Source organism: Simochromis diagramma, unplaced genomic scaffold (assembly GCF_900408965.1).
Source record: "Simochromis diagramma unplaced genomic scaffold, fSimDia1.1 OVJJ01000663.1, whole genome shotgun sequence".
In the NCBI taxonomy this organism is placed as follows: domain Eukaryota; kingdom Metazoa; phylum Chordata; class Actinopteri; order Cichliformes; family Cichlidae; genus Simochromis; species Simochromis diagramma.
Genome location: NW_024387049.1, coordinates 219,807 through 245,958, shown reverse-complemented (window position 1 = coordinate 245,958; position 26,152 = coordinate 219,807). Strand labels below are relative to the sequence as shown.

The 26,152-nt window shown below is 39.6% G+C and overlaps 1 protein-coding gene across 5 annotated transcripts in view; it reads left to right on the top strand.

Annotated features, from left to right (window-relative positions):
- The window catches only part of ctnnd2b (catenin (cadherin-associated protein), delta 2b), a 224,990-nt gene that overhangs the window by 99,261 nt on the left and 99,577 nt on the right, over positions 1-26,152 (top strand). For all 5 annotated transcript variants that reach the window (XM_040044969.1, XM_040044968.1, XM_040044972.1 and 2 more), the window contains one exon: positions 25,451-25,485. In XM_040044969.1, the coding sequence (XP_039900903.1) occupies positions 25,451-25,485 (35 nt within the window). The remainder of the gene's footprint in view (positions 1-25,450; positions 25,486-26,152) is intronic.

The following is a 26,152-nucleotide window of genomic DNA, read 5'->3' as shown; positions in this document are numbered from 1 at the left end:
CTTTGCATCAGTGCAGGATATGGAGAAATGAGACATTTTTACAAATGGCACAATAAGGCTTCTCAGACTCAGCTTTCAGCAGCTCTGCACCCACTGCACTGTATTCCTGTTACAAATTACATTCAAAAACCTCCAGGGAATATTGAAACCAGTATATTTTTTTGTTGTACTTAACACACAGATGAACTGGGTTGGGCATTTTATTATTTACTTCCTTTTTATTTTATTTTCTCTTTTTTTCTTTTTTTTAAAATGCATATTATTATATTACATGTTATTGCTAGCTATTTGGCTTTTGTGAGGGGCTGCTGCACCTCTTACATAATGATCAGAATAAATGGAAAATGGCTGCATTTATATGGAGCTATTATCCAAAGTGCTTTAAACACACATTCACACACAAGAGCAGACTGACTGGATTTCCTTTCTAATTCACTTTAAACATGTAACACGTGCACTATTGCTAATATAGCTTTGTATTATAGTCTTTTAATATAGCCAACACAGCTGTAGTTCAGTAGCACTGTACCATTACCAAAGTTCATTGGGTAAAACTGTAGTTCTGGCAGGATCACTTAAGTCAAAGTTGGATTGTGATTCCATCTAAGTTATTTATATTTGGTGGTACGGTTGTTCTGTGACCTCCTCACCTTTTCATGCATACGTGGAAAACCAAAAGGAAAGCAGCAGGTAGACACACAGAACGGAGCGGGCATCACAGACTACCGAGTAAGTCAGAAATTGCTTGAATAGCATTAAAGAATTGGGCAAGGCAGGTTGCAAAGTGGCTTGCAGCAACTGTACACAGACTGAAGCAGGTTAAATAGCACACGACATCTGAGATTTGCCAGTATGTTGTGCTGAAGGTTAGAACAAGCTCAGGGTAGCTCATAAGGCCTGACTGAGCACATTGCATATTTGTTCATTCACAGGATGCAAAATATGTTTGGTATAAAAACAAAGGTAAATGTTTTTGCGGCAGCGCATTTGCCATTGTGTTTGAAAAAACAAAGTGAATATTGAAATTACTTCTTTTTACTCCAAGTTTTATTTTGTAACCTTTTCTTCATTTGTACGGACATCTCGGGCTTCTCGATCGTGCCCATGAATTCCATCATCTGAAATCACTTTACATGTTGTTCTCTAAATGTATGGGCTCAAATTGTGGTCATAAATATTTTGTACTTGTAAATCAGTTTTGTACTTGTAAATCAGGATTTGTATGTGTAAAAAGAATTTGTGTGTGTGTAAAACAGATTTGTGTGTGGACTTAGTTAAAAAATACGTGGGAAACTCTGCACTCAAGTTTCAAGTTACAAGTACGAAATTTGACCCTGTTTTTCTTCCTTTCATCTGATTGGCCAATGTCATGTCAATCACAAATTTAACTTTCCAATCAGAGAACAGCTGGATTTGGCTATTGAAGGGTGCTTTATGGAGCTTCAGGTCCTTGAAGGGAATAAATGCCCTTTTACATGCCAGCCCAGCGTTTTCCTTCATCACCACGAAGGAAAACAGTCTGTGGTGTCTCAGTTTGGTGATTTTTGTGTCACGGGTTTACATGCTTAATACAGGAACCTTTTCAACAGCGCTGCGGACCTAGGGTGGGGGGCAGTGTTGTGGAAATGACAGTGTTCACTAGTGGGGATAGTTACAAAGCTTTCTTCGTTATGAATGAGCATACATGTTTTTATTGAATATTTGAAGAACCAGCAAAAAAACCAAACTCTTGTAGAGGACATAAAGTCAGAGATAGAGCCGACAAGGAGCAGGTGCATCTATTACAGGTAGAGCTGCTGCAAAAACCCACAGAGCTCAGCAGCCAGTGCAACAAATTCTGGATCCTTGGCTTTTAGTTAGCAGTTAGCATTAGCAGCACATGCTGCGTCCGATGTGAAAGGACCTTTATGCTGCGCACTGTGACTCACAGCCATGGTCCCGGGTCAGCCCTGACCTTGTGTTAAACTAAGCCTAAAGTAATAATCTAATCTAACCACTGATATACCACAACTTTATCCTTTCAACAGCTACTGAAAGTTAGGGGACCTAGCTTCTATCGGATATTTACATAGAGATCCTCCAGCTACAAACTGTATTACCCTTCAAGGACCTGCAGTTCAAAAAAGCGCCCCTCCGACAGCCAAACCCATCTGTTCTCTGATTGGATAGTTACATTTGTGATTGACATGACATTGGCCAATCAGATGAAAGGAAGAAAAACAGGGTCAAAATTCGTACTTGTAACTTGAAACTTGAGTACAGAGTTTCCCACGTATTTTTTTGGCTAAGTCCACACACAAATCTTTTTTACGCACACACAAATTCTTTTTACACATACAAATCCTGATTTACAAGTACAAAATATTTATGACCACAATTTGAGCCCATAAAAATGTCACTGCACTGAGTGGGTATCTTGTCAGCGAAATTCAGAGTTTTATTTAAAGGCCACCACCTTTCAGTCAGATTCCCCAAATGTTGAGCACAGCTCACCTAAAACATCTGGTATTTTCAAAGGTTTGCTATGACTCTAAAAGTTTCCACTGAATTAAAATAAAAATCCCTGTGTAAAAACTGAGAGGTGAACATCTTTCTTTATTTCTTTAACAGAGAGCTTTGATATTGAATTATGTCAGTGCATTCAGCACTTCATCTCCTGCTTTTTACACCATCTGGATTTGTATTCGTGTCCATGCTTGTTTCTGCTCAGAAATATGGTAATATATTGACAATTATATCGTTGACAGGCTAGATGATGATGTAGGTGATGAGGATTTTAATTTTCAAACCTTTATCGATCCGGACAAGACTGACTGCATGATGATGAAGGCGGTGAATTCATCTCGGCGTTCTTGCTATCGATCTGGGAGGCAGAGGAAATGGGAAGGAGTGGTGCTGGTTACATTTTAAACACTAACGTTTGGTGTGATCCATGCTGAACTCTACATATTGATCTGATGGAGTGACTGTAGAGGGAAGGGGAGGAGAAAAGGGAGGAAGGAGAAGGTCATCAGGGTGTGATCTATTGAGGGCTCTCCCTCTTGATGTGATGAATGGATAGACGGTAGGGGAGAATGGAAGGAATATTGAAGTTGGTTTGAAATTTGTACATATTGAATGCAACATTAGCTTTTATTTAGCTATAACTCAATACAATTTTGGACACTGTGGCAACAGGGACATGTTTTAGCTTTATTACAAGGGACAGTTTTATTATATTGTTGAATTGTTAAAGTCATGCCAAACAATAACAGGTCAGCAAATGTCCCAAGACACTGTGTTTAGGTTTAAATTACATCATTCTTTGATGGTGGGAGCAAAGATGATGCAATCGAGTCACAAACCTTGAAATGGGGACTTAACACAGACTTAACAAGGTGTGTTATTGTAGGCATCACAACAAAGGCTCTCAGACTTTAACTTAACCCAAGTCTTGACCTCAGGAGTTATTTCTTACATGATTTCTTACAGCGGTACTTGTATCTTGTTTTGTTACTTGCAGTAACTGCAGTACTGTGTCTTGGGCTACAAGCTATGTGACTTATCACTGAAAACATGAGAAGTTGTGCGAATAAAGGTTTTCATAGGACTCTGTCCTGTGAAAAACTAAGTACACCCTATGATTCAGTAGCTTGTAAAACCATGTCTAGCAACATTAACATGATGTAATCAGTTTTCCGTCTGACTTTATGCAGTTCTCTTAAGGTCCCCCCACAATCGGAGTGAGTTCTGGACTTTGACTTGGCAACTGCAACCCGTTGATTCTGTTCTTTAGTCATTGTGTTGTAGATTTATTGGTGTGCTTGGAATCATTGTTATATGGCATGACCCTGTTTGGGCCAAGCTTTAGTTGTTGGACAGATGGCCTCACATCTTTCTCCAGAATACTTTGGTATACAGAGTAATGATTGATTCATTATCTGCACTGACTGAAGTGGCTGGAAAACAAGCCTAAATCCTCACCCCTCTACCACTGTGCTTGACAGTTGGTATGAAGTGTTTGTTCTTGTCCAAACATGACACACTCGTTCAGTTTTCTTTAAAATTGTGCTTTCATGAACTTTAACCTTTAACATGCTAAATAACACCTGTAGATTGAGACATACCCGAGATATACTTGTTTTTTTGCAATTCCTCTGAATCTACGAGGACATCCACTCCTGGGAATTTTGGGACATTGTGTTAACACACAAGTGCCTAAACTTCTATAAAAGGCATTTATAGAGATGGTCACACTTACTGATGAATTAATTAAGGTTATTTGAGTAACATCACCTGGCTGCTACTTCTTGATTCTTGTGTAACCAGTAAGGGCGTACTTAGTTTTTCAGAGGCATCTGTTACAACTGCAAAGTGTTCATAAATCATGCCATATTGGAGTGTAATGTATTTTCATTTTAAATCCTGTTGCTTATCCGATTCATGATCCTAGGATAGGAGTCTATCCCAGCTGTCATAGCTCACCCTGGACAGGTCGCCAGTCTGTCGCAGGGCTAAGATGACGAGACAGCCTACCATTCGCACTCACATTCACATGGGTAGTTTAAAATCATCAATTAACCTAACCTCTGGCCCGGACCAGATGGAGGAAACTTAGGATATTCTTGCTGTGAGGCAACTCTGCTAAACACCCCGGTGCTGTGCAATTTGACCAAATTTTAAATCATCAGATCAAATAGTTCAAATAGTTGATATTCATTTTGTGTTGTTACTGTGTCCATGTCTTTAAACTATTTTTTTTATCCTGTAGATTCGTCTTAGATAAGGCTGATTTTTATGAGCTAATTTAAGGCATCCCACAGGGTTCCATTTTAAGACCACTTTATATTTATATTAATTGACTTAATTGATTTATGTTGTGTTTGTTGAATGTTAATGTGCTGCTTTGGACAGGTGCTGCTTTGGCCCTGTCTGTCATGTAACAGAGATGTTCATTTCAATGTGATTTCCTCATAAGTAAAATCAAGCTAACAACACATTTTCTGTCACTTTTCTCTTATCTAAAACATTTAGTCTTATTAAAATGAAAAATCCATTTTAAAAAGTGGTAGTGGAGTTTACTAACTGTAGTGGGACATGGTATTTGAACTTTTTGTTGTTTGTCATTTAGGGAGGCATAATTATCACCTTGGCTATTCAAATAAGCACAGGAACTAGAAGAATCAGTCACAAACTTGAAAATGGAGTCTGGCTTCCTGAAGCAAAACAGGAGCTTTAAAGGTAAAGACAGAAAAAAGAGGACAAAGGGTTGTAAAGAGGACAGAGAGGGGGGGGGGAGGAGCCAGCTTGGATGCAAAGTAGTAGAGGAGGGGGAACGAGGAAACGGAGGGGGGGAGAATAACAAGATGAGCCAGGAGGCAAGACATGCTGGAGGTGGGTGGTGGTGGTGGAGAGTATATTCTCATGTTAAGCCCTTTTAACCTGCCGCCTTGCAAACACACAGAGTTAGCATGAGTCACTCAGAGACCCAGACACTCGTAATAAGACTAATATCCTCCACCATCACAGACAGGCTCTGTCTGTCACACACGCCTGTGGGTGAGGGGGTGTGTGTGTGTGCTAACTGGCTCCCAGTAACAGCACAGTCATCTGCGACTATAGTATTGATCTGCCAGCAGAATGGAGACAAGACTGTCACAGTTAAGCTCCAATGAAAACCTTCTTAGTCCACAAACACACGCACACTGGGAGGTTTGCACACAGACACACAAATATGCCCTCAAACACCCAAATACATATTCATGCTGACTTGAAAGCAGGCGGTTTTGAAATGTGCAAACTTAAAAACAGTGTCTGTACAGAGTGAAAAAAGTAATGCAAAACTGCTAATATCTTTTTTTTAAAATATTGATTTTTATAGACTTTCTTTTCCTTTTGATGTTATTTTTTATATATTTAATAATGCATTACATCAATACTGCTTGCAGTTGCATTATGTGCCTGTAAGTCAGTCACACAGTCTGAAAATGTGGTCTTTGTTTATGGCTTAATAAAGGCTAATCGCACTTAGCGTTCTATCAGAGAAGTGTTAATTAAGCTCATTTTGGTGAGTGCATTTTAGTGACCTGATTTGTAACTTTCTTTTTGTTCAAATTGCCTACAGTTAAACAAATCATAAAATTTCTTTCCACTTTACTCAGATTGCCCAGTCACCACACAGTCAGGGGGCATTTCTCCAAAATCAAATACAATACAATCACAAGGTTTAGAGTAGCGTATCATAAAGTAGCGTTGGTAAAGGAATTGAAAGTCATAAGTGTGTTGTATGGTTTTACACCCTACTCACCTTGGTAACAGTGGAAAGCAAAAACTCCCTTTCAGTGGAAGAAATCTCCAGCAGGTGTTTCAGGTTTTTTTCTCCTTTCATTCAGAATTTTTCTGAAATTCTTTGCATTCTAAATTTTGGCTGTTTATCACATCCCTTATCATGTAATGCAAAATATCCCAGTACTTTTGGGTTGTTTTGGTACTTTAGGTGTACAACAGAGAAACATGTCATGTTTTCAAGATTTTTGCATTGACTTGGCATCTAAAAAGCAGTTGTTGCAGCGTCCCAACAGGAATTACTTTCTGCTCAGAATCTGAGTGTACTTAATGCTGAAAAAGCATTAATGCATCATAAACACAGCACCTCCGTTTCTAGCAGACACTGTCGTCAGTATTTGTGTATCTATGTGCTTCAGGAAGAAAAGGTACAAACACTAGCATAGAATGTTGGGACTGTAAGAGGAGCAGAAAATTGGAGAGCCCATCACCCCCCATTATTACTTAGATGAAATGAGTGTTTGATTTCTTTCAATGCTTGTTTGGAGACCTATTGAGTCAAGGTTTATATCCTTGTTTCCTTCCCATGGGTTTTTGCCTGAGTAAGATTTGTAGTTGCTAAACGTTGCTTATAAAATTAAAAGGAGCTTTGTTTCCAGTCTACTCCTGGTCCTTTCTGGATTGCAGTATTATTGATTTTTTTGTTTTTGTTTTCAGAAGCCTGAGGTTTCTAAGCATGTGCACACAGCTGCTATGACTTATGTAAAATCTTACCAGTTTTGCTAGCCTCAAGCAGGAGGAGATGCAACCAAAAGGTGTTGCTTAGTGAAAGGCCACAGTTCAACCATACACACACAGTTAATGCTGTATATGGAAATGCCCACAGAAATTGATGAAACCTATTATACTCATTTCCAAATTTGCAACACTTTTAAAGTAGCTTTGCATGATATACGAAACAAAAAAGTCCTGCCTTTTTCTGATTGGCTGTTTTGTACAGCAGGAGGGTGGGAGGAGCTTTCTCACAGTTCATGAAGCTAAAGTGACCTTATTAGGCATATCCTCTCTCACTGACGTCATACAGAGCCAAGAGTGGAAAGACAAAAAATGCCTAGATTGCCCATTTAGAGCAGTTTGAAGCCCGAGCTTTTAGCCCAAAGTGATTACTTGCACACATATTGAGCACAATATGTGAAATTATGTCTGCGTTTAACATAAACATCCACAGTTTTAACTCTATATCTTTGATAGAGAATAGGAAAAAGTAGGCAAGGCAAGGCAAGTTTATTTGTATAGCACAATTCAACAACAAGGTGATTCAAAGTGCTTTACAGAGACATTAGAAACAAAAACAAATAAAAAGCATGATTTAAAATTGATTAAAATAAGCAAACAAACAAACAAACTAATTAACAAACAAACAAACAAACAAAACAGTATATGAAATCAAAACAGATAAAATCAGAACAGTAGATAAAATCAGTAGTTAAATGTAAGTTTTGAAATTTAAGCTTAAAAGTGTGGATTTGGTGCTTTATTCAAATGCAGCTGAGAATAGGTGAGTCTTCAACATGGATTTAAATAAACTGAGTGTTTCAGCTGATCTGACGCTTTCTGGGAGTTTGTTCCAGATATAAGGAGCATAAAAGCTGAATGCAGCTTCTCCATGTCTGGTTCTGACTCTGGGAACTGATAAAAGATCGGTTCCAGATGACCTGAGGGATCTGAAAGGTTCATACTGGGTCAGGAGGTCACTGATGTATTTTGGTCCTAATCCATTCAGAGCTTTATAGACCAGCATCAGAACTTTAAAGTCTATCCTCTGACGGACAGGCAGCCAGTGTAAAGACCTCAGAGCTGGACTGATGTGGTCCACTTTTTTGGTCTTAGTGAGGACTCGAGCAGCAGAGTTCTGAATGAGCTGTAGTTGTCTGACTGATTTTTTAGGTAGACCTGTAAAGATGCTGTTACAGTAGTCAAGCCTACTAAAGATGAATGCATGGACTAGTTTTTCCAGGTCCTGTTGAGACATCAGATCTTTTATCCTTGAAATATTCTTGAGGTGATAGTAAGCTGATTTTTTTATTGTCTTAATGTGTTTTTCTAAGTTTAGGTCTGCATCCATCACTACACCCAAATTTCTCGCCTGGTTTGTGGTTTTTAGGTGTATAGATTGAAGTTCTCTGGTGACCTGTAATCGTTTTTCTTTGGCGCCAAAGACTATTACCTCAGTTTTGTTTTTGTTTAGCTGGAGAAAATTGTGGCACAACCAGTCATTAATTTCCTCGATGCATTTACCAAGAGCCTGTACAGGGCCTCGGTCTCCTGGTGACATTGTGATATATATTTGTGTGTCATCTGCATAGCTATGATAGTTTATTTTGTTGTTATTTATAATCTGTGCCAGTGGGAGCATGTAAATGTTAAACAGAAAGGGTCCCAAGATGGAACCTTGGGGAACTCCACATGTGATACTTGTCTGCTCAGATGTGAAGTTACCTATTGATACAAAGTATTTCCTGTTTTCTAAGTATGTTTTGAACCAGTTTAGTACAGTTCCTGAAAGACCTGCCCAGTTCTCCAGTCGTTTGAGTAATATGTTGTGGTCAACTGTATCAAATGCTGCACTGAGATCCAGTAAAACTAAGACTGACATTTTTCCACTGTCCGTATTCAGACATATGTCATTGAACACTTTGGTCAGAGCAGTTTCATTGCTGTGGTTCTGTCTGAAACCTGACTGGAAGGCATCATAGCAGTTATTCTGTGTTAAGAAGTAATTGAGCTGTTGAGAAACTGCTTTTTCAATGATCTTACTTAAAAATGGGAGATTTGAGATCGGCCTGTAGTTGTTCATTTGTGTCTTGTCAAGATTGTCCTTTTTCAGTATAGGTTTTATTACAGCAGTTTTTAGTGATTCTGGAAACACAGCTGACATTAAAGAAAAGTTGACGATCTGTAACAGGTCTGACTCCAAAGTCTTTGAGACCTTTTTGAAAAAACGTGTTGGCAGGACATCTAAACAGCAGGAGGAGTTCAGCTGACCTAAGATGTCCTCCAGGTCTTTGCTGTTAATAGGGTGAAACTGTTTGATGGTGTTTAAACAGTTTTTTGGTGGACACAGTACATATTCTGGATCTGCTGTTGATGTACCAATTGCTTGTCTAATCTTTTGGATTTTTTCTGTGAAGAATTTGGCAAAGTCATTGCAGGCCATGGTCGAATGAAGTTCAGCTGCCACTGACACAAGAGGGTTTGTTAGCCTGTCAACTGTAGAAAATAAGACCTGAGCATTATGACTGTTTTTAGTGATGATGTCAGAGAAGTAGGACCTTCTTGCACTCCTCAGTTGTAAATTATAATTGTGAAGTTTCTCTTTATAGATGTCATAATGAACCTGGAGGTTTGTTTTTCTCCATCTGCGCTCAGCTTTCCTACACTCTCTTTTTTCATTTTTCACTAGTGTGGAGTTTCTCCATGGAGACGTTTTCCTTCCAGAGATAACCTTCACCTTAATGGGAGCAATAGTGTCCATTACATTTAACATTTTAGCATTGAAGCTATTGACGAGCTCATTGACTGAACCTCTGGACAGGTCAGGTGTTAATGGGAAGACCTGGTTAAAAATTGCACTACTGTGTTCAGTTATACACCGTTTTGTGATCACTGTTGTTGATATATTTGTGTGGGCTGAGATTTTACTTTCAAAGAAAACACAGTAATGATCAGACACGCCCACATCAGACACAGTAATGTTTGAAATGCTCAGGCTCTTGGAGATCAGTAGGTCAAGAGTGTGTCCTCTATTATGTGTGGCCTCTGTTACATGCTGAGTCAGCCCAAAGTTGCCCAGAGTGTTACTCAGGTCTTTAGTCCCTTTGTCCTGAGGGTTGTCCACATGGATGTTAAAATCCCCAACAATAATTACACAGTCGAAATCAACACAGATCACAGACAGCAGTTCACTGAGGTCATTAAAAAAGTCTGTGCAGTATTTGGGAGGCCTGTAAACATTAAGAAACACAACTTTGGATGGGGCCTTCAGCTGTAAAGCCACATATTCAAAAGACTGAAAACTTCCAGGAGATAGCTGCTTACATTGAAATGATTCATTAAATAAGACAGCAACCCCTCCTCCTCTCCTGCTCACCCTGGCCTCACTGATAAAACTGTAGTTAGGAGGGGTCGTCTCGATGAGAACAGCTCCACTGTTACTTTGGTCCAACCAAGTTTCAGTTAAAAACATAAAATCAAGGCTGTGCTCAGTGATTAAATCATTAATTAAAAATGTTTTCCCAGCTAAAGATCTAACGTTTAATAAAGCCAACTTAAGTGTTTTAGAGGTATTACTTGTCCCCTCGTGTTTGGGAGCAGTCTGTGGCACACAAGGTATGTTCACTATGTTTAAAGATCTGTTAGAGTGCAGCTCTCTGTGTTTTGACCAGGCCACATGTCTCCTTCTGTCACCTAAAAGTACAGAAATTTTAAAACCTTCTAGTAAACAGGGTCCCAGCTTCTCCTGGGAAAAGTCACCACTGCCATAATCCTCGCAGCCCGGACCCTTCACACATCAGACTGTGGAGACAGGGCGTGAAGGTGGTAAGGAGGAACTAAGGGGGGCGAGGCTGGGCAATGTGACTTTAATTGCTCTGTTGAGGGTGGGGCTCGATGGCCCCTTTAAACAAAATATCACATTTTCTATTAATAAGCATTTGTTGAAGGCTACTTGTTGAAGTAGTAAGATTGTATAGGACCACATACATTTGTAAAAGCTTTCAGAAATCCTAAGTAGATGTTAGCACTACTTAGACTGCAAAAGCAGCTTTAATGGAATTTGGCATCCAGCTATAAAGCCAGAGCCATTTTCACTTAGTTAAAAAGCATTACACTTGATTTTACTTATTTAATTTCATTAACTTTGTGATCCTTCACACCAATATATACATACATACATACATTCTGTATGTATACATTAAAAAAACAACAACAACAGTGTAACAAACACATGCTTAAACACTCCTACACCCTTCTGTGGGATGATCTGCTGACAGCAAAACCTAATTAACTTAATGTCTTAAATGGAGTCATGATAGTTTCAAAGCCTGACACACAGGGGAGTGAGCTGCAGCAGTACACTGAGACGTGGAACCCATTGCTGGGCATTTTGGCTACAAACTGATGTTTTCCTTAATTTAGCTTTGGAGGTCTGCCATCCATTAAAGTGGCTTGGCTGAACTTGATCGATCCTGATAAGGAGACCTGGCACACGGTGTCTGATATACAGTAGCAAGTGTGTGTGTGTGTGTGTGTGTGTGTGTGTGTGTGTGTGTGTGTGCAACAGGCCAAATCCAGAGCCAGCAAAATTGATCTGACACCTTGCTAGCTTGAGAGTAGATGGCCACAGCTTTGCCTTGTCAATCTGGAAAGAGAGAAAAACACAGTACAGCACTGCGGATAGAGCTCCAACACTCGGGCTAAACACAGTGTTTTGACAGCAGGGTTGTGTTATATATCGGTTTTCGAAGAGAACTTGTCTGGACAGCAGCATCAGGGACACAAATTCCCTGTGGAAATGATGGAAATAAAACGTCGTGCTTCAGTGCAGCAGCTTGGGAAGCATTTTCCCTTAAAGTATCCTCTTTTTGCTTCTATAACCAGCAGATGAGAGAGCATGCCAGCACGGGTTACGTGAATGATTTGTAACAAAGTTGAAGTACTCAGTCCATTATAAGACAAAACCTCAATTCCTGCAGAGAGAAAGGCTCTGCAGTCTTTTTTTATAAATGGCCTCTGAACAGCTATCCCATAGGGAGGTTTTGTCTATTGACAGCCGCACTTATTTATAGCTCTTGACAGGCTCAATATTTCGGCCCTTGATATCCGGAGAAGCTTGCTTGGTGCTCGGCAGAAACAGATGACTGATTACGACTGAAGAGCTGCTCTCTCAGGCTCTTTATAGTCATGTAAAGGACTTTTATTCTGCTCGAAGGAAGGTTCAAATGCCCCTACAGCACTAGAAGAGAGATGTATCACAGCCAGGCATTTGTGACATCGTGTTTGTCGAGAAACATTTCAATCTACGTCTGTTTGCGAGAAATCCCAAATGATCGGAATAGTTGGAGAGTTTTAGCGGGCGTATTAGCTATCTGCCAAGAGCAATACACATACATATACATATAGATACTTGTAGTGATGTTATCTGTCTGTGGGCATTTCACAAAGTGCTCTGGAAAGACTGGCTGGTCTCACACAGAGAACCAACATGTCTTCCTCCTCGCCTCTCATTTAACTTTTGGCCCCAAGTCAAAATGGCCGTCTCCCATACTGGCAGACTAGAGAGTCAATCTGACCAATTTAGTGGGTCACAGGAGACTTCTGCTTCTCCCTCCCTCCTCCTCCTCCCCCCTCTCCGACCATTTGTTTGGAGCATGTGGACGGGGTAACAGAAATGGCGAGCTGCTCCTCATCCTGCTGTGCTTTAATCACTCGCTTCAAAGGGTCTCGTGTTTCTTTCCCTCTTGATGGCAGAAGGGAGGAAAATGAAGCTCTGCTCTACCTTGCCTGAATTCCTGTACATCAGAACCAGACAAGACGATATCTCCCGTCACCTTCACTGTCCTAGCTCCAGTTTGGCATCTCACGCTGTGCTTTTTTCATTTAAAAAAAGAGCAGAATTTCACTAAAAAATATTATCGCTCTTAGCCAGACGTAGAGCCCTGCTTCCTGTTAGTGTTATTTTCCTTGCCGATCGCAATCTGGTGTAGCACTGCCGGAAAGCAGCGTTATTTTGTTTGCAACTGCAAAAAGTTGATTTTTTTTCTCCTTCTTCTTCTCCGTAAGAACGCGCATGCTCTGACAGAGAGCCAAGAAATCCGACTTTGTGACCTAAGTGCTAACACACACACACACACACACACACAGACACCTCACATTGTACGTGTTTCCTTTTTGTTTAAGGATGAAATCACCAGACCTCTAATATCCTCCGGCGTAAATGAGGAAATAGATTTGGCAACAACAAGTGACCATTACAAAAGTGAGCACTTTTCTCATCTTGATCAAGTTTGGTTAACTTGGCAGGGCAAAAACCTCCTGTTTAAATATGTGTTCTCTTGTGGGCCGAGAAAGCAAGCTATAAACACATTTAACTTAATATGGTGAACCTGGTTGGCAAACAATTTACGTACCCGTTCTGTAGGTGGCAAATCTGTTCACTATTAAGATCATGTTTCTGGCCAGCTGGGTAATGTCCAATAGACTGTGTTATTTCTGTTTGTGATGTCCCAACAACTAGATGGAGTACACCTGTGGCACAGAAAGATAAACCACAAGCTTAGATAACTTCAAACCACTGAAAAACTATCAACTTTACATTAAAGAGGAACTTTAATGAGACTGAAGAAGTCACTTGGATGTGTGATGAAACGTTTCTCCCACTGAAAACTACGTCCAGATGAACAGAATCAACCTTTTGGGATTTACTTACCTGGAAGATTGAAAGTGCCCCAAGACAGGAGCTCTAATGAGCTTGTGGACTATCAGTTTGAAGCACAAAACTTAGCAATTTAGGCCATATTTGAATGAGAGGACAGACCTTGGGAATTGTAATCTAAGATTAGCACTGATGAGCTAGGTTCTTGGGATAGGTTTATTCTTAGATATCTGTGATATTAAATGTGATAGAGCTTGCCAAGCCTTAGAATAAAACATACTTACTGGAAAAAATGAACAGATGTGTTTTTGTACAATCCGATGTTGTGACTGTGCCCCTAATCATACACAATGCTATCCTTATTGTGGTTTAAATGGGTGAGTTGTGTTTAAAAAAAGTTTTGAGACCAGACTGTACATGTTCGTGCTGTGAAGTTGGACATTTTAACACTGGAGTCTTGAGGGGATTGACCTGCTTATGGAGCCAGCCTCAAGTGGCCATTAGAGGAACTGCAGTTTTTTTTGCACCTCCTCATTAGCTTCGTTTTGCAGCTAATAAGACTGGAGCTTATTTAACGCCAAAGAGAGCTCCACATACAGGTAAGTTTATCGCCTAGTAGGTCTATCACTGCGATCAACTCCTTGTGCTTCTCCAAAGTCGTCAAAGGTTAGGATTTGGATTAACTGCCTTGCTTAAATCACCCCCAACAGGATGGTCTCTGACTTGCAGAGATGCTGAGACCCTGGGTTGAAGAATTCCCTGTCATCTCATTACCTGATTCTGGCCCGCATTATGCAGTACATAGCCTCTGTATAAGTCACAGTGTTCAGCATTATCCCAAGGCTGTTGACATTTTCAACCCGTTCATTTCTCTCCTCTCTTGAGATATGAGATACAGCCAAGTTAGATAGTACCTGGACAAAGCAGCAACAGTTAGCTATTGTTCCAGCATAATGCGTAATTAAGTCAAACTCATGTGACTGGGCAAGATAAAGCACGTAGTTACAAAGCACACTGGGGTCCTCCATCTTTGAGCTCAGACTGTAATTAAAGGGCTACAATAGCCATTCTGGGATGTGCTTGGTCTTTTCCCCTGGCTGGCTGATGGGCTGCCTGAATGCCACCAAGGGTAACTGGAAATTTATGCTAAAAGTTCAGTTCAAGAAGATCCATCGCTGAATTCAGCATGGCTCTGTGTGCTTATCTGTTCATTTTCTTAACAAATCTCAATATGATGAAATGCTATTTAATGTATTCTGTTGAAACAAAGTATCACATGTTCATGTATCAAACATAACATGTGTACTCAGATTAACACTTACAAAAGCCTTGCACATTGACCGACCTCCCCCTTTCTGTTGGATTGTTTTACTCCTTATAAAAAGGATGTTCTTCATCTTTGCATTATCTTAAAAAAACAAGCATTATCACGGTGCAGCTCCACTGAGACTATCAGCTATATTTAATTCCATCAGTGACCTGTACCACTGAAAGCTCCTGCTATCTTTCTAATCAAATTTTACCTAATAGCTTCAGTAATAGAGTGGATTGGACCAAAGTGGCCACAGTCAATATGCCTATAATAAATGTATAAAATGACATTATGGAAAGAACGTGGAAATGTGAAAAGAGTCACTCAGAGTTTTCTAACTTGTTATTTTGCAGTGCTGGCTATGTATTCTTGAAAAGGGTAAGTTAAACCCAAGGTCCTACAGCAGAAACAGAATGCTGTTATCACAAGGAAAACAGTTTACAGATGTTTTTCATGTCTCATGGCTCCTGCTGTTATCCTCCAGTCATACCCAGTTTCTTCATAAGTAGCATTTGGCTTATCTGGCTTATTGCAAATGTCTTATTGTATAATAGCCTAAAATGAAGAGTCACCAGTAAAACAGTTGGTTGATGAATTATGGGTTGTTTGATGTTGGGTCAATACAGAAGGTCATTGTTATTTAAAGTACAGTACATAAAGCATGTCAACTACACAGACTCATAGTGAGCTAATTCATCTAATCCCCAAAAGTGACAAATGGACAAGAACAGGATTTAATAGTCAGAAGTCACTATAAATAATTTACTTCAAAATGGGTTTCTTTTTTAACATTTAATTAAAAGCTACTGATTACATAAAGTTTTATCTGGATTGCAGACTGTATCTTCAAAGCTGTAGTTACGACTCCATAGAGAATGATCACACAGCTCTACAATCCCAGGCAGCTTGGTGTAGCTTTGATGGCCCGTTTTATCATCATTTATCATTTCCATTATGGAGTAACTTACTATAAATATTTTTGCTGATGTATTGTCAGCCATTGTTGCCATTTACTATATAAAATCAGTTTAAAACATATATACCCTAAACCATTCTTTTGTCATATAGATGCAATATGTTCACTTGAAAATATAATTTTGTATTAACTTTAAAATTGTTGGCTTTATAGCATCTAGAAAAGCTGCTTTTTGGATCATTTACATTGCAGTAAAAATAGGATGGCAACCTCTTTGCAACTAGGAAAAGTCAGTGGTTGTTTGCATTAGGAAACTTGACTCAATTTGTTGCCAACTGGTTGTGTTCATGTTATATTCCTATATACACCACTATATTTCGAGAAATATAACTATGAGGTTCTGGCTGGACTCTGAATATAATTAGTTCTTATGAATGTGAATATGTATGTAGATTAAATTTGTAATTTTTGCCAGAGTTAATTGGTGTACACCAATACAGAATTTTTAAGATGAATACAGATATTTGGTGATTTAAAAAATTTGATATATCACCTCTCATTTTTTTTCTTTTACACATATACAGCATAAACAAATTGGCTGTAGTAGTTTTAGTATTCAGTCACTTTTTTTTTTTTTTGATTGCTGAGATTTTGCAAAAGCTACCTTATGTGTGACTGGGTGAAATATAGAAATCTAAACACCATACTCAACCGCGATAGCCAGGTCCAACATAGTAATCCAGAATAGCTTTACTTGCCATCACATTAAAGTGACTGCTGAGTCCACACGTTTCAGCGAATGCCGTATATACATCAAGTCTCTTTACTGATTTATTCTCCTTCATTTGATCGCTTACACCATTCTGAAATGTTTGAAATGATTTTTACCTCATTTTGTGGCACAAATTAATAATAATAATAATAATAATGGATTGCATTTATATAGTGCTTTTCGGGGTCCTCAAAGTGCTGTACAATTCCACTATTCATTCACTCTCACATTCACACACTGGTGGAGGCAAGCTACAGTTGTAGCCACAGCTGCCCTGGGGCAGACTGACAGAAGCGAGGCTGCCATATCGCGCCATCGGTTAATATTAGTATCAGTGTGGGGGGGGAGGTTTTGACAGAAAAAGTACACATCACTGCCAAAAATATATCAATATGTGTAAAGCACAGTCAAGTAGCAGTGACTGATGGCCATACGAATAAAGAGAATGAATATCGATGAGGTTTTCGGTAATAACAAAGCAAGTCCGCTCTTTTCTTCTCTTGATGATTAAGGGAAAACTTTGACACATTTTGATGCAAATTCTCACTTTCTTTCAATGACCATAAGCTTTGCAAAAGTGCTGCATCATAGCTGTGGAGATTGTAAATCAAATTGCACAAGATTTAAACAAAGCAGTTAAAGGTAACTATGAATCTCACGGATGACAACCCATGATTAATGTCGAATGAAATTTATGCAAAAGTAATCTACATTTGTAAAAGCCATCCCCTTTGTTTTTATTATAAAAGCCTTTCACTTTGTTTTTGTTTGTTTTTTAAGTAATGTCTGTAAAATGGCCCTGAGTAAATTAATAACCACAGTGTGGCTTCAGCTTTTGAATCTAAATCAGCGCTGACACAAGCTGCACTATTGTTTGATGGTTTCCAAGAGTGAAAAAGGCCTTTGCTTTCCTTTATGGGTGGCTCTATTATCTAACTGCTCTGTCTACAAGAGGACCGGCATTGTGGTCAGCACAGATAACAGATAATATGGAACGCATGGAAATAGATGGATTATATGGACAGGGTTTAGAATGTGTTTATTGGGTGGATAAAATGATGGGATTTTCATTGCTATCTTGGCATTCGCTCTTTTAAGCCCCTCTCATTGGATTTAACAGAGCTCTCTCCTCTTTCTCTGCCTGTGTCCATCATCTTCTGTCTTTCCTCTTCAGATCTTTGTATTGCATTATATTACACCCTTCATTTTCTGCCTCTCTGTGTATCTCTTTCATGTTTTCTCTCGCTGTTTATGTATCATATTGCTTCTCTCAGTCGTCCTCTGTTCTTTCTTAATGCAGCAGTCCAGTCAGTCAGAGAGATTAGATGGTTAGAGAGCAGTGGATTTATGACATTACCTGTTGTTTTTTAGACCCAAATAGCCAAAATGCATCCTTTAAAGCATCTGAAAATATCAGGTCACATTGTACAACGAGAGTTGATCATTATTTAAAATTACAAAATGACAGAGTGGTACACTTCCCATCTGTTCTTTCATCCAAGCGAAAGTTCCAAGTGGGGCTTTTAACTAAAATTGTCATAGCTAGGCTCAAGTGTTGGAATAGAGAGCTTTTACCTAACTTGCTATTTGCTTGATTTGAATTATAGCTCAAATTGTCCTCTTATTTTGACACACACGGGCCTACGTTCCCACTTATTGTAAGATTTGAATTATAGGCCTAAAATGGAAGCAGCTGTGACAGGTACTGTGGAATACAGCCTAATAGACTCGTTTTAAAGTTAACTAGAACTTCTACAATCCTTCAAAATTCAGACATTTTATGGTGGTTTTGTACTGGTTTTGAAGAATGCATTGTTAATATGCTTCCATACAGTATAATGTGAACCCTCAACATCTCATCTCTTACTTCACATGAGTACATTTAGAATTCTTAAAGAATTTTTGCTTATTTCCAGATCAATATTTGTATTTTTTCCACAAAGTTTTAGCTTCTCTTCTTGTAAGGCCACCTTTACTTTAAGCCAACTTTCTTCTAATTGGCTGTCCCCCATAAACAAATGGTTTAAACAGCAGTTGGGTTGTTGCATTACAGATATGGTGCTTTTCAAGTCCTACCTAGCCCACTGGTTATGAGGTAGCAGTGATTACTCGGGCACTGGCCTCACTGGTCCAAAACTCTGTTCTAGTAATCTACCTGTCACCCTTAAAACAGTTTTCCAAAAGGTAAACATTCACAGGCTTAAAATTGAGTTTGTTAAGTTGCATTTTAAGAAAATAAGGAGTAAATCCATGTCCTTTTGAAAAACGGGCAGTATAAAAAGTAGTCTGTTGTCTCTGGTCTAAAGTAGCAAGAGTCTCTCAAGATGTTGTCCCCTTTATGTGGCTTGTTGGAGCTATCCACAATACACTCAGTAAGTATTAACTCGACAGGTAACAGTGTGTATTTGTCCTGGTTTTGGAAATAAATGGCCTGGTAATTACTTCTAACTAATTAGTGTATCCAATCTTTCCAGTCAGGTTTTAGCCAAGCTTGTTGGGAATGAGAATGGAGCCTCTCTGCATTTGACTTTCACACTAGAGGGGAGGTTTGTCTCATGTTATAATCCTAATTTTACAAGGTCAGTTGTTCTTGCTTCTAAAAATAGCCTGGGGGGAATTTTGAGATAATCCGGTATTGTAGCTGAGCACTTTTGCAGTAAACAACATTGTCCTTAACTTCAGATCATTTCATATCAGATTCTGTAATATCATTGTTTTTTGTGCTCACGCAGCAAAATTGTTGCTTTTTCATTGACATGTATAGTCTTGTGCTTTTTCTACACCCACAGTATATATATCTCTAAGGCTAATGTTTAAGTTTGTAGTATTTAAGCTCTGTATGTAACACAAAACGAGCCACACTCACACATGCACACACGCACTGTATCATTAGCACTGATGAAGTACTATGCAGTGACATGACCCGCAGCAGGTAAGATGATCACGCTGTCAATTAGTCTTCTTTTGCTCCACTAATTATACTGTCAAATTTCATTGATGCACAATAGAGATTCAATGGGAGACAAGCACCAGTTCTCTCTGTTTCCTGGGCCAGAAGGCACATGAACTGTTTCAGGTAGTGAACACTGACTAGATATAGCTGGTGGCAAGCAGCAGAAAGAACTGCAGAGGGAGAGATGAAGGATAGTTGCAGCTCAGGTGCACCATGTCATTTTCCATTAAAATCACACCACAGGCAAATTTCCAGGGGGCTGTTATAGTCACACATCAACATCTTAACAATGTCACTGTGATGTTAGCATTTACAGTCATGTGAAGAAAAAAAATCACAGGAAAGCTGTCTTTCACATTCCTGTGAAACACTAAATACACCCTCACTATTTCCATAGGAATTAAAAGTAGCAGCCAGGTACCGATAATCAAAAGCAGCTGATTAACTGGTCATCGACACGTGTGGTTACTTCTATAAAAGCAGATGTTTTGCCATTTGTCTGGTCTGGACTATTCGGGTTAAGGTAATGGTACATCTAGACTCATTTACCATGTTAAATGTTACATTTCGTGATGTTACAATTAGAAAAAGACTGAACAGGTATGGCTTGTTTGGAGTTATTTCCGAGAGGAAGCCTCTTCTCTCTACAAAGAACATGGCAGCATGGATAAAATTTGCAAATCTGCATCAATCAAACCACAAGACTTATATATCCAACAATGTCCTCTGCACAGATGAGACCAAACTGAAGATGTTTAGCCCTCATGCACAACTTCCTGTTTAGGAAAAACAAAGCATAAACGCAGCACAAACGCCTCTACCAACTGTCAGCACGGTGCTGGAGGAGTGATGATTTGGGCTTTTTTATCAGCCAAATGAACTGGGCGCCCTGCAGTCATTGAGTCAGCCATGAACTTCTCTGTATACCAAAGTATTCTAGAGTCAAATGTGAGTCCATTTGTCTGACAGCTGAAATTGAGTCATGTAACAGCACTATGATCTCAAGTAGCCAGCAAATCTAATGGAACAGAATGGCTGAAATATAAATGCTGCAATGGCCTAGTCAAATGAATAAATGAATGCCCACTAATCTTAATGAACTGGAGCAACTTTGTAAAGAACAGTGGGCCAAAATTCTTGCACAACGATGCGGAACACTGATAAAGCTTCAATATTTATGCTGTTTTTGCTGCTGAAGTGGTTCTATGAGCTACTTAATGATGAGGTGTTTATTAACTAGTTTATTAGTCTTTAAGCCTTTCACGCATAGTGTTCACTACAGTGGACAGCTATTCAAAGGCTGTTTTCTTGTATTTGTGACAGTGTCAATGGTATATTTGCACATAAACCACTACATTGGACACTGATGTGTCACCCCATACCCTGCCACCCACTCCAAAGGTGTTGTTGTCCACCTGAGCGGACATGTAAAAAAGTCTTTGAAAAGTACATGTTTAAAAAAGAAGTTCAAAAATCTTTTTTTCATGCCTAAAGATGAATAAAAAGATGCAAGAGAAAAATCCTGATTAAGGTTGGCATAATTCATGCATGAAAGGGTTAAAAAACTTTCTTCATCACATGACTAGAAGTAAAAGCTATCTCTGTAGCCTAGCGTGGCTGTGAGAGTCTTGCTTACACAGCCTTAGGTTCGAATAATCTACGCGTCACCCTTCCTCGGCGTGGTCTGCAATTCCACTGCTGGGGATGTGGACTCACCTGCATGGCATCCGCAATCACGCCTAGCCGGCTTTAAAATCTGTACTGGGTCCTGAGATTGGGTTGTTGTTGGTGTGTGTGGCTGGGAGCCACAAAGCTAAAGCCAAGTAGTGTTGAAACAGCAACCGAGTGAATAAAGTATATGCTGAAAAGTCTTAATGTGTGGACGGGTCTGCCGTGAGTTATTTACAATCACATTTCGACCCTGATTCATGATCGTGTGTTAGATTAAGGATTTTTAGATGCTAGTCTCATTGTGCATATTGTACTCCAAGAGTGAGCTTTGATTCCGATTCCTTCGTTTAACTCATTACTTATCTCTGCTCCTGTCCTGATAATGAAGAATAAAGTTCTACATTTCACCCAATTCTGACAAAAATCCAACACCCTCTGGACTATTTTATATTCCAGCTTCAGCCCCGTGTTGATATAACCACTTGAAGCTAACACCACTTGGCCTCTTCCCTCAGTTTCCAGCAAGGTGTCTACATGAGCGCTCAGCTTGCATTGACTTTTACTTGCATCACATCTTGGCCATTGGTAAATAACACACATTCATCTCCACTCAGGCATATTCAAGAGCAGTGAGGCATCATTTTGACACCAACAAATGTAGGAAAAGTATGTGAGGACCAGCCTGCTCTACTCTTAAGAAAACATTGACTCAGTCTGTGTCATCAGTACTGCCTGTCGGAGCCCAGACCGGTCATAATAATCCTCATCATCCTGCCCCGTCAAAGGTGTTTGTCTGATATAAACACACTCCATCCTCCCAGACATGGGGCTTTAGTCTCTCTCTGCTTCCCTGCTTTGTGTAATGCATTTGTGTGCTTTGCGTGCTTCCAAGACTTGTGTCTGTGGAGGAGTGTTTGTGCAAGTGCATGGCTGTGTTTTTTTGGGATAATAACGTCTGATGGATGAGGAGTCTGCTATGCTGACAAAAGGCCCCATTAACATATACCGCTTGGCTCCCTCTCGCAATCCGTCATACACCACATACACCCACAGAAAATGCAGGTAATCAATGGGAAGATTTAATACCAGCCTGTCTCCTAAAAATTACGTTCCCATGCAGCTAGACTGTATTCCCAATTACGGTTTAAAGTAAAAGTATTGTCTCGCCAATAAAATACAATGTAAAAGCTCTACAAGCACTATTTAAACATAACAGTGTTGTAGATTATCTAAGGTTCAGCTACCAAGTGGAACCATCCTCTGTTTTTAATTAGTTTTATCTGACATTTTCACTTTTAAATTCAGTTTTCATTCACTGGTTAGGTGTAGCCACCACAAGACAAATAGGTCATGGTTTGGGTTCAAACGTGCCCTTTCGGTGTTAACACCATTCGGGTTCCCAGCTCAATGAGCAGAAGAAGTGAGTAAGAACATGCACTTGCAGCCCAACTACTGGGTTGGGCTGCCTTTAACTCTTCATGAGCTTCAACAGCGTCACCCAGTTACTGCAGATTAGTCAGCTGCACATTTGTGATGGAACTCTCTCATTTCACCACGTCCCAAAGGTGCTCTTGAATTGAAATGTGGTGACTGTGGAGGCCATCTGAGTACAGTGAGCTCAGTGTCATGCTCAACAAACCTGGTTGAAATCATCTGTGCTTGTGAAGGCGTGTGTTATCCCATATTCTCATGGGTACACTGTGGCTATAAGGGTATGAGGTTTGATGGGGAGATTGATACCGCTTTGAATTCTGTATGCTAACAAGAAAAGTAAAACCAGCAGATTATTTGCTGAGCAATTAGCTGAGGCCAGTGGGCAACTGTTTTAGGCTCCTTCCAGCCTTTGAGCTAAATTAGTCACTTACTGCTTCTAACTTCACCACAAAGACATGAAAGTCCATATTCATAAGAAAAAATTGTGAAAAGTCATATCTCTTTGTATGTTTTTACATATTGTTAGTGTACACTATATTATAGTGTCATTATTTTACCGTTTTACCTTCCTTGTTAGAAGTAATTAGGAAGGGCAGGTTTAGAAATGAGTATATCAAATGGACAACTAAGGTTGAGTAGTTTGGTTAGTGAGGCAAATCTGACATACTTGGGCGTGTGCACTGGAGGGACAGTGGATGTACTGGACAAAGGATGTGGAATATGGAGCTGCCAGGCAGGCGCCAAAGAGAGACCACAGAGAAGCTTTGTGCATGTAGTGAGAGAGCTCATGTAGAGGGTTTGAATACTAGAGTTAGGATTAGAGGCAGATGATCCACTATGGAGTACCCTAAAGGGAGCAGCTGAAAGAAGGAGATCATAGTAATTTTAATTTTCAGGCTCAGAGGCACAGAGTAACCTTTGGGAATGTCAGTCTTATCAACAGGTGGTTGGTCATCCAGGAATTGAGGTGGATAAGGAACTTTTCCAAAAGTAGAACTTGAAGCCCTCGAGCTCGTTTCAGCAAACAGGCCTCAAAGGAGAATACAGGAAATCGGAATTACCGAGAGCCTTTAATCCTTGAGCAGGAAAAACAACTTGGAAATGATACTTATACTCAGAGTAATAAAACAGTAACACTGTACTTAATATAGTACATGATGTGTAGTCACTCCACTTGTTTGCTCTACTGAGCCTGTAGCCTACTTACACGGGTGAATGTTATTATTTTGGTGTTATGTCACGTATTGACACAAACACAAGGGTTATTTAGTGTGTGTGGATTACAAAGGTTTAAATCTTGTTGATATTGATTTACACTGAACATCTTGGCGATCATAATACAATGGAGGTTTTCTGAATTTGTAAGATTAATAGGAATTTACGTGCTCTGGTGTTTAATGTCTTCTGACAAATATCACTGGTTGGGGAGTTACAGAGAGAATATACAAGAGGAGTCTTCAAAGATTTATTGGACGTTGCTAGAGTCGAAAGCTGTATAGAATTACTGTGTGTGTGTGTGTGTGTGTGTGTGTGTGTGTGTATGTGTGTGTGTGTGTGTGTGTGTCACAACAAGAATACCACTGTAAGTAAACACTAAAAAACAGCAATATAGTTTCTCATATGTTTGTTTCAGGGTGCCAATCCACACAAAAATCACAGGCAGAACCGCCTTTACATAGCCATCAAATATCCTGAATGAACTAGCAAACAAATCAACAAATTAAGTGCGTAAAAGGAGCTGACATGGTTGTGTACATGCTATGTAATGAAATTCAAGGAGCAAATATTACTTCTCTGCTACCTGGTAGGACAGAACGAGAGGGGAAATAACAGGAGAGAAGAGGAAATGAGTTTGCGTGAGACTTATAACCACGCAGTTGTATGACAACTGAAACAGAAATGCGTAGGCCTGTCAGCATTGTTTGTTATATGTAACATTATGGCTGTGTTGAAACACTAAATGGGAGTCTGTGTGAAGATACGTTATTGGCTGCCAAGACAAAGCTGAAGACGGTCTGTAAACACAGTAAATGCACAGGGAATTTCAGGAGCAACGCCGACACTTGTGAGCAGCATTGGTGCTCCGTGCTTTATCTGTCGGCACTACTGCGTACCAAATCAGTGCAGATGTGTATGGAATCTTATATTTTTTTATTATTGTGTTTCACTGGTGCAGAAAAACAGGCAGACTTCTCTAGTCCTATTTGAACTGATGTTTTCTCACCACCCTTTTAGTAATATTTCTTATCTCCAATCCCTTTGTGCTTACCCTTCTGAAATCATTCCCATGACAAGATAACACTGTAGAGGGATAAACAAATACCCCAAACAAGTTCACAAAAAGAGAAATTCAAAAGCAACCTTGTTTTCACTTTGATAATAAGGCATTTTGGAGTGTATGTTATTGGTTTTGAGAAGGGTCTCTGTTCCCAAGGTACTGAAGAATCTGAAGTCTGTATGTTTTCATCCTTCAGCGAAAAAATAAGAGTTCAAACCGTAGAAAGCAGCATTTTGTGTGGTATTCCTGTTTTTATCGCAAACCTACGCAGTGGACATGGATGGGAAACACAGTTTAAGGCATGTGTGGCTTAATGGACTACCGTCAATCTAAAAGTATCCCGATGGTGCTCCTCCAAAGAACAACATTTCACAGTATATTAACACTTTTTTTTCTTTCTCTCGTTTGTCTCTTGCAGTTCAGCAGATGAGAAGTTTCGCTGGAATAACCAAGGTAATGTGACTGTCTTATTCACTGTTTGTACTGTAGCGCTGTGCTTTGCTGGTTGTGCTTATTGCATTGTTATCCACTGTAATCTCGTCCTATATAATATTATATATATTGATGTAGTTCTTTAGAAAGTACTGCGGTGGTCTTAAACCACCCCAATAAAGGTTAGTTAACAATAAAAGGGTGAGATTCTCTCACCACACCTCAAACCATCTGACAACTGAGTAAAGCAGCATTTGCAAATAATTCTGAGTATTTAGTTTAACCTGTTCAGGGTGCCAGATGGGATGTGCTTTCCATAAAGGACAATGAGAATCAATGAGCTTTTAGGCAATTTGAAAGTCAAATTAAGACACTTCTCCAGGCTTGACAACTTCTTTGACGGCATTTATTAGCTGAAGAAATACCTCCCATGCGTGACACTTAGGTCTCCCTCTCTCTGCCTCATTGTCAGTCACGCTGAGTTGTATAGGAAGCGCGGAGGTTTTGTGGTTTAAACCCTCCACAGTGAAAGTTTTCAATGTCTGCCACGGTCTTTATCCATCCCGCTATGCGGGGGGGCAGATTTAAAAATGACTTTTAGCTTTTGTTAGTGAGGGTAAGAGTAATTCTAGTGGAATGCTTCAGATACCCCTGGAAATGCTTCACCAACAGCATCAACATCATCAGT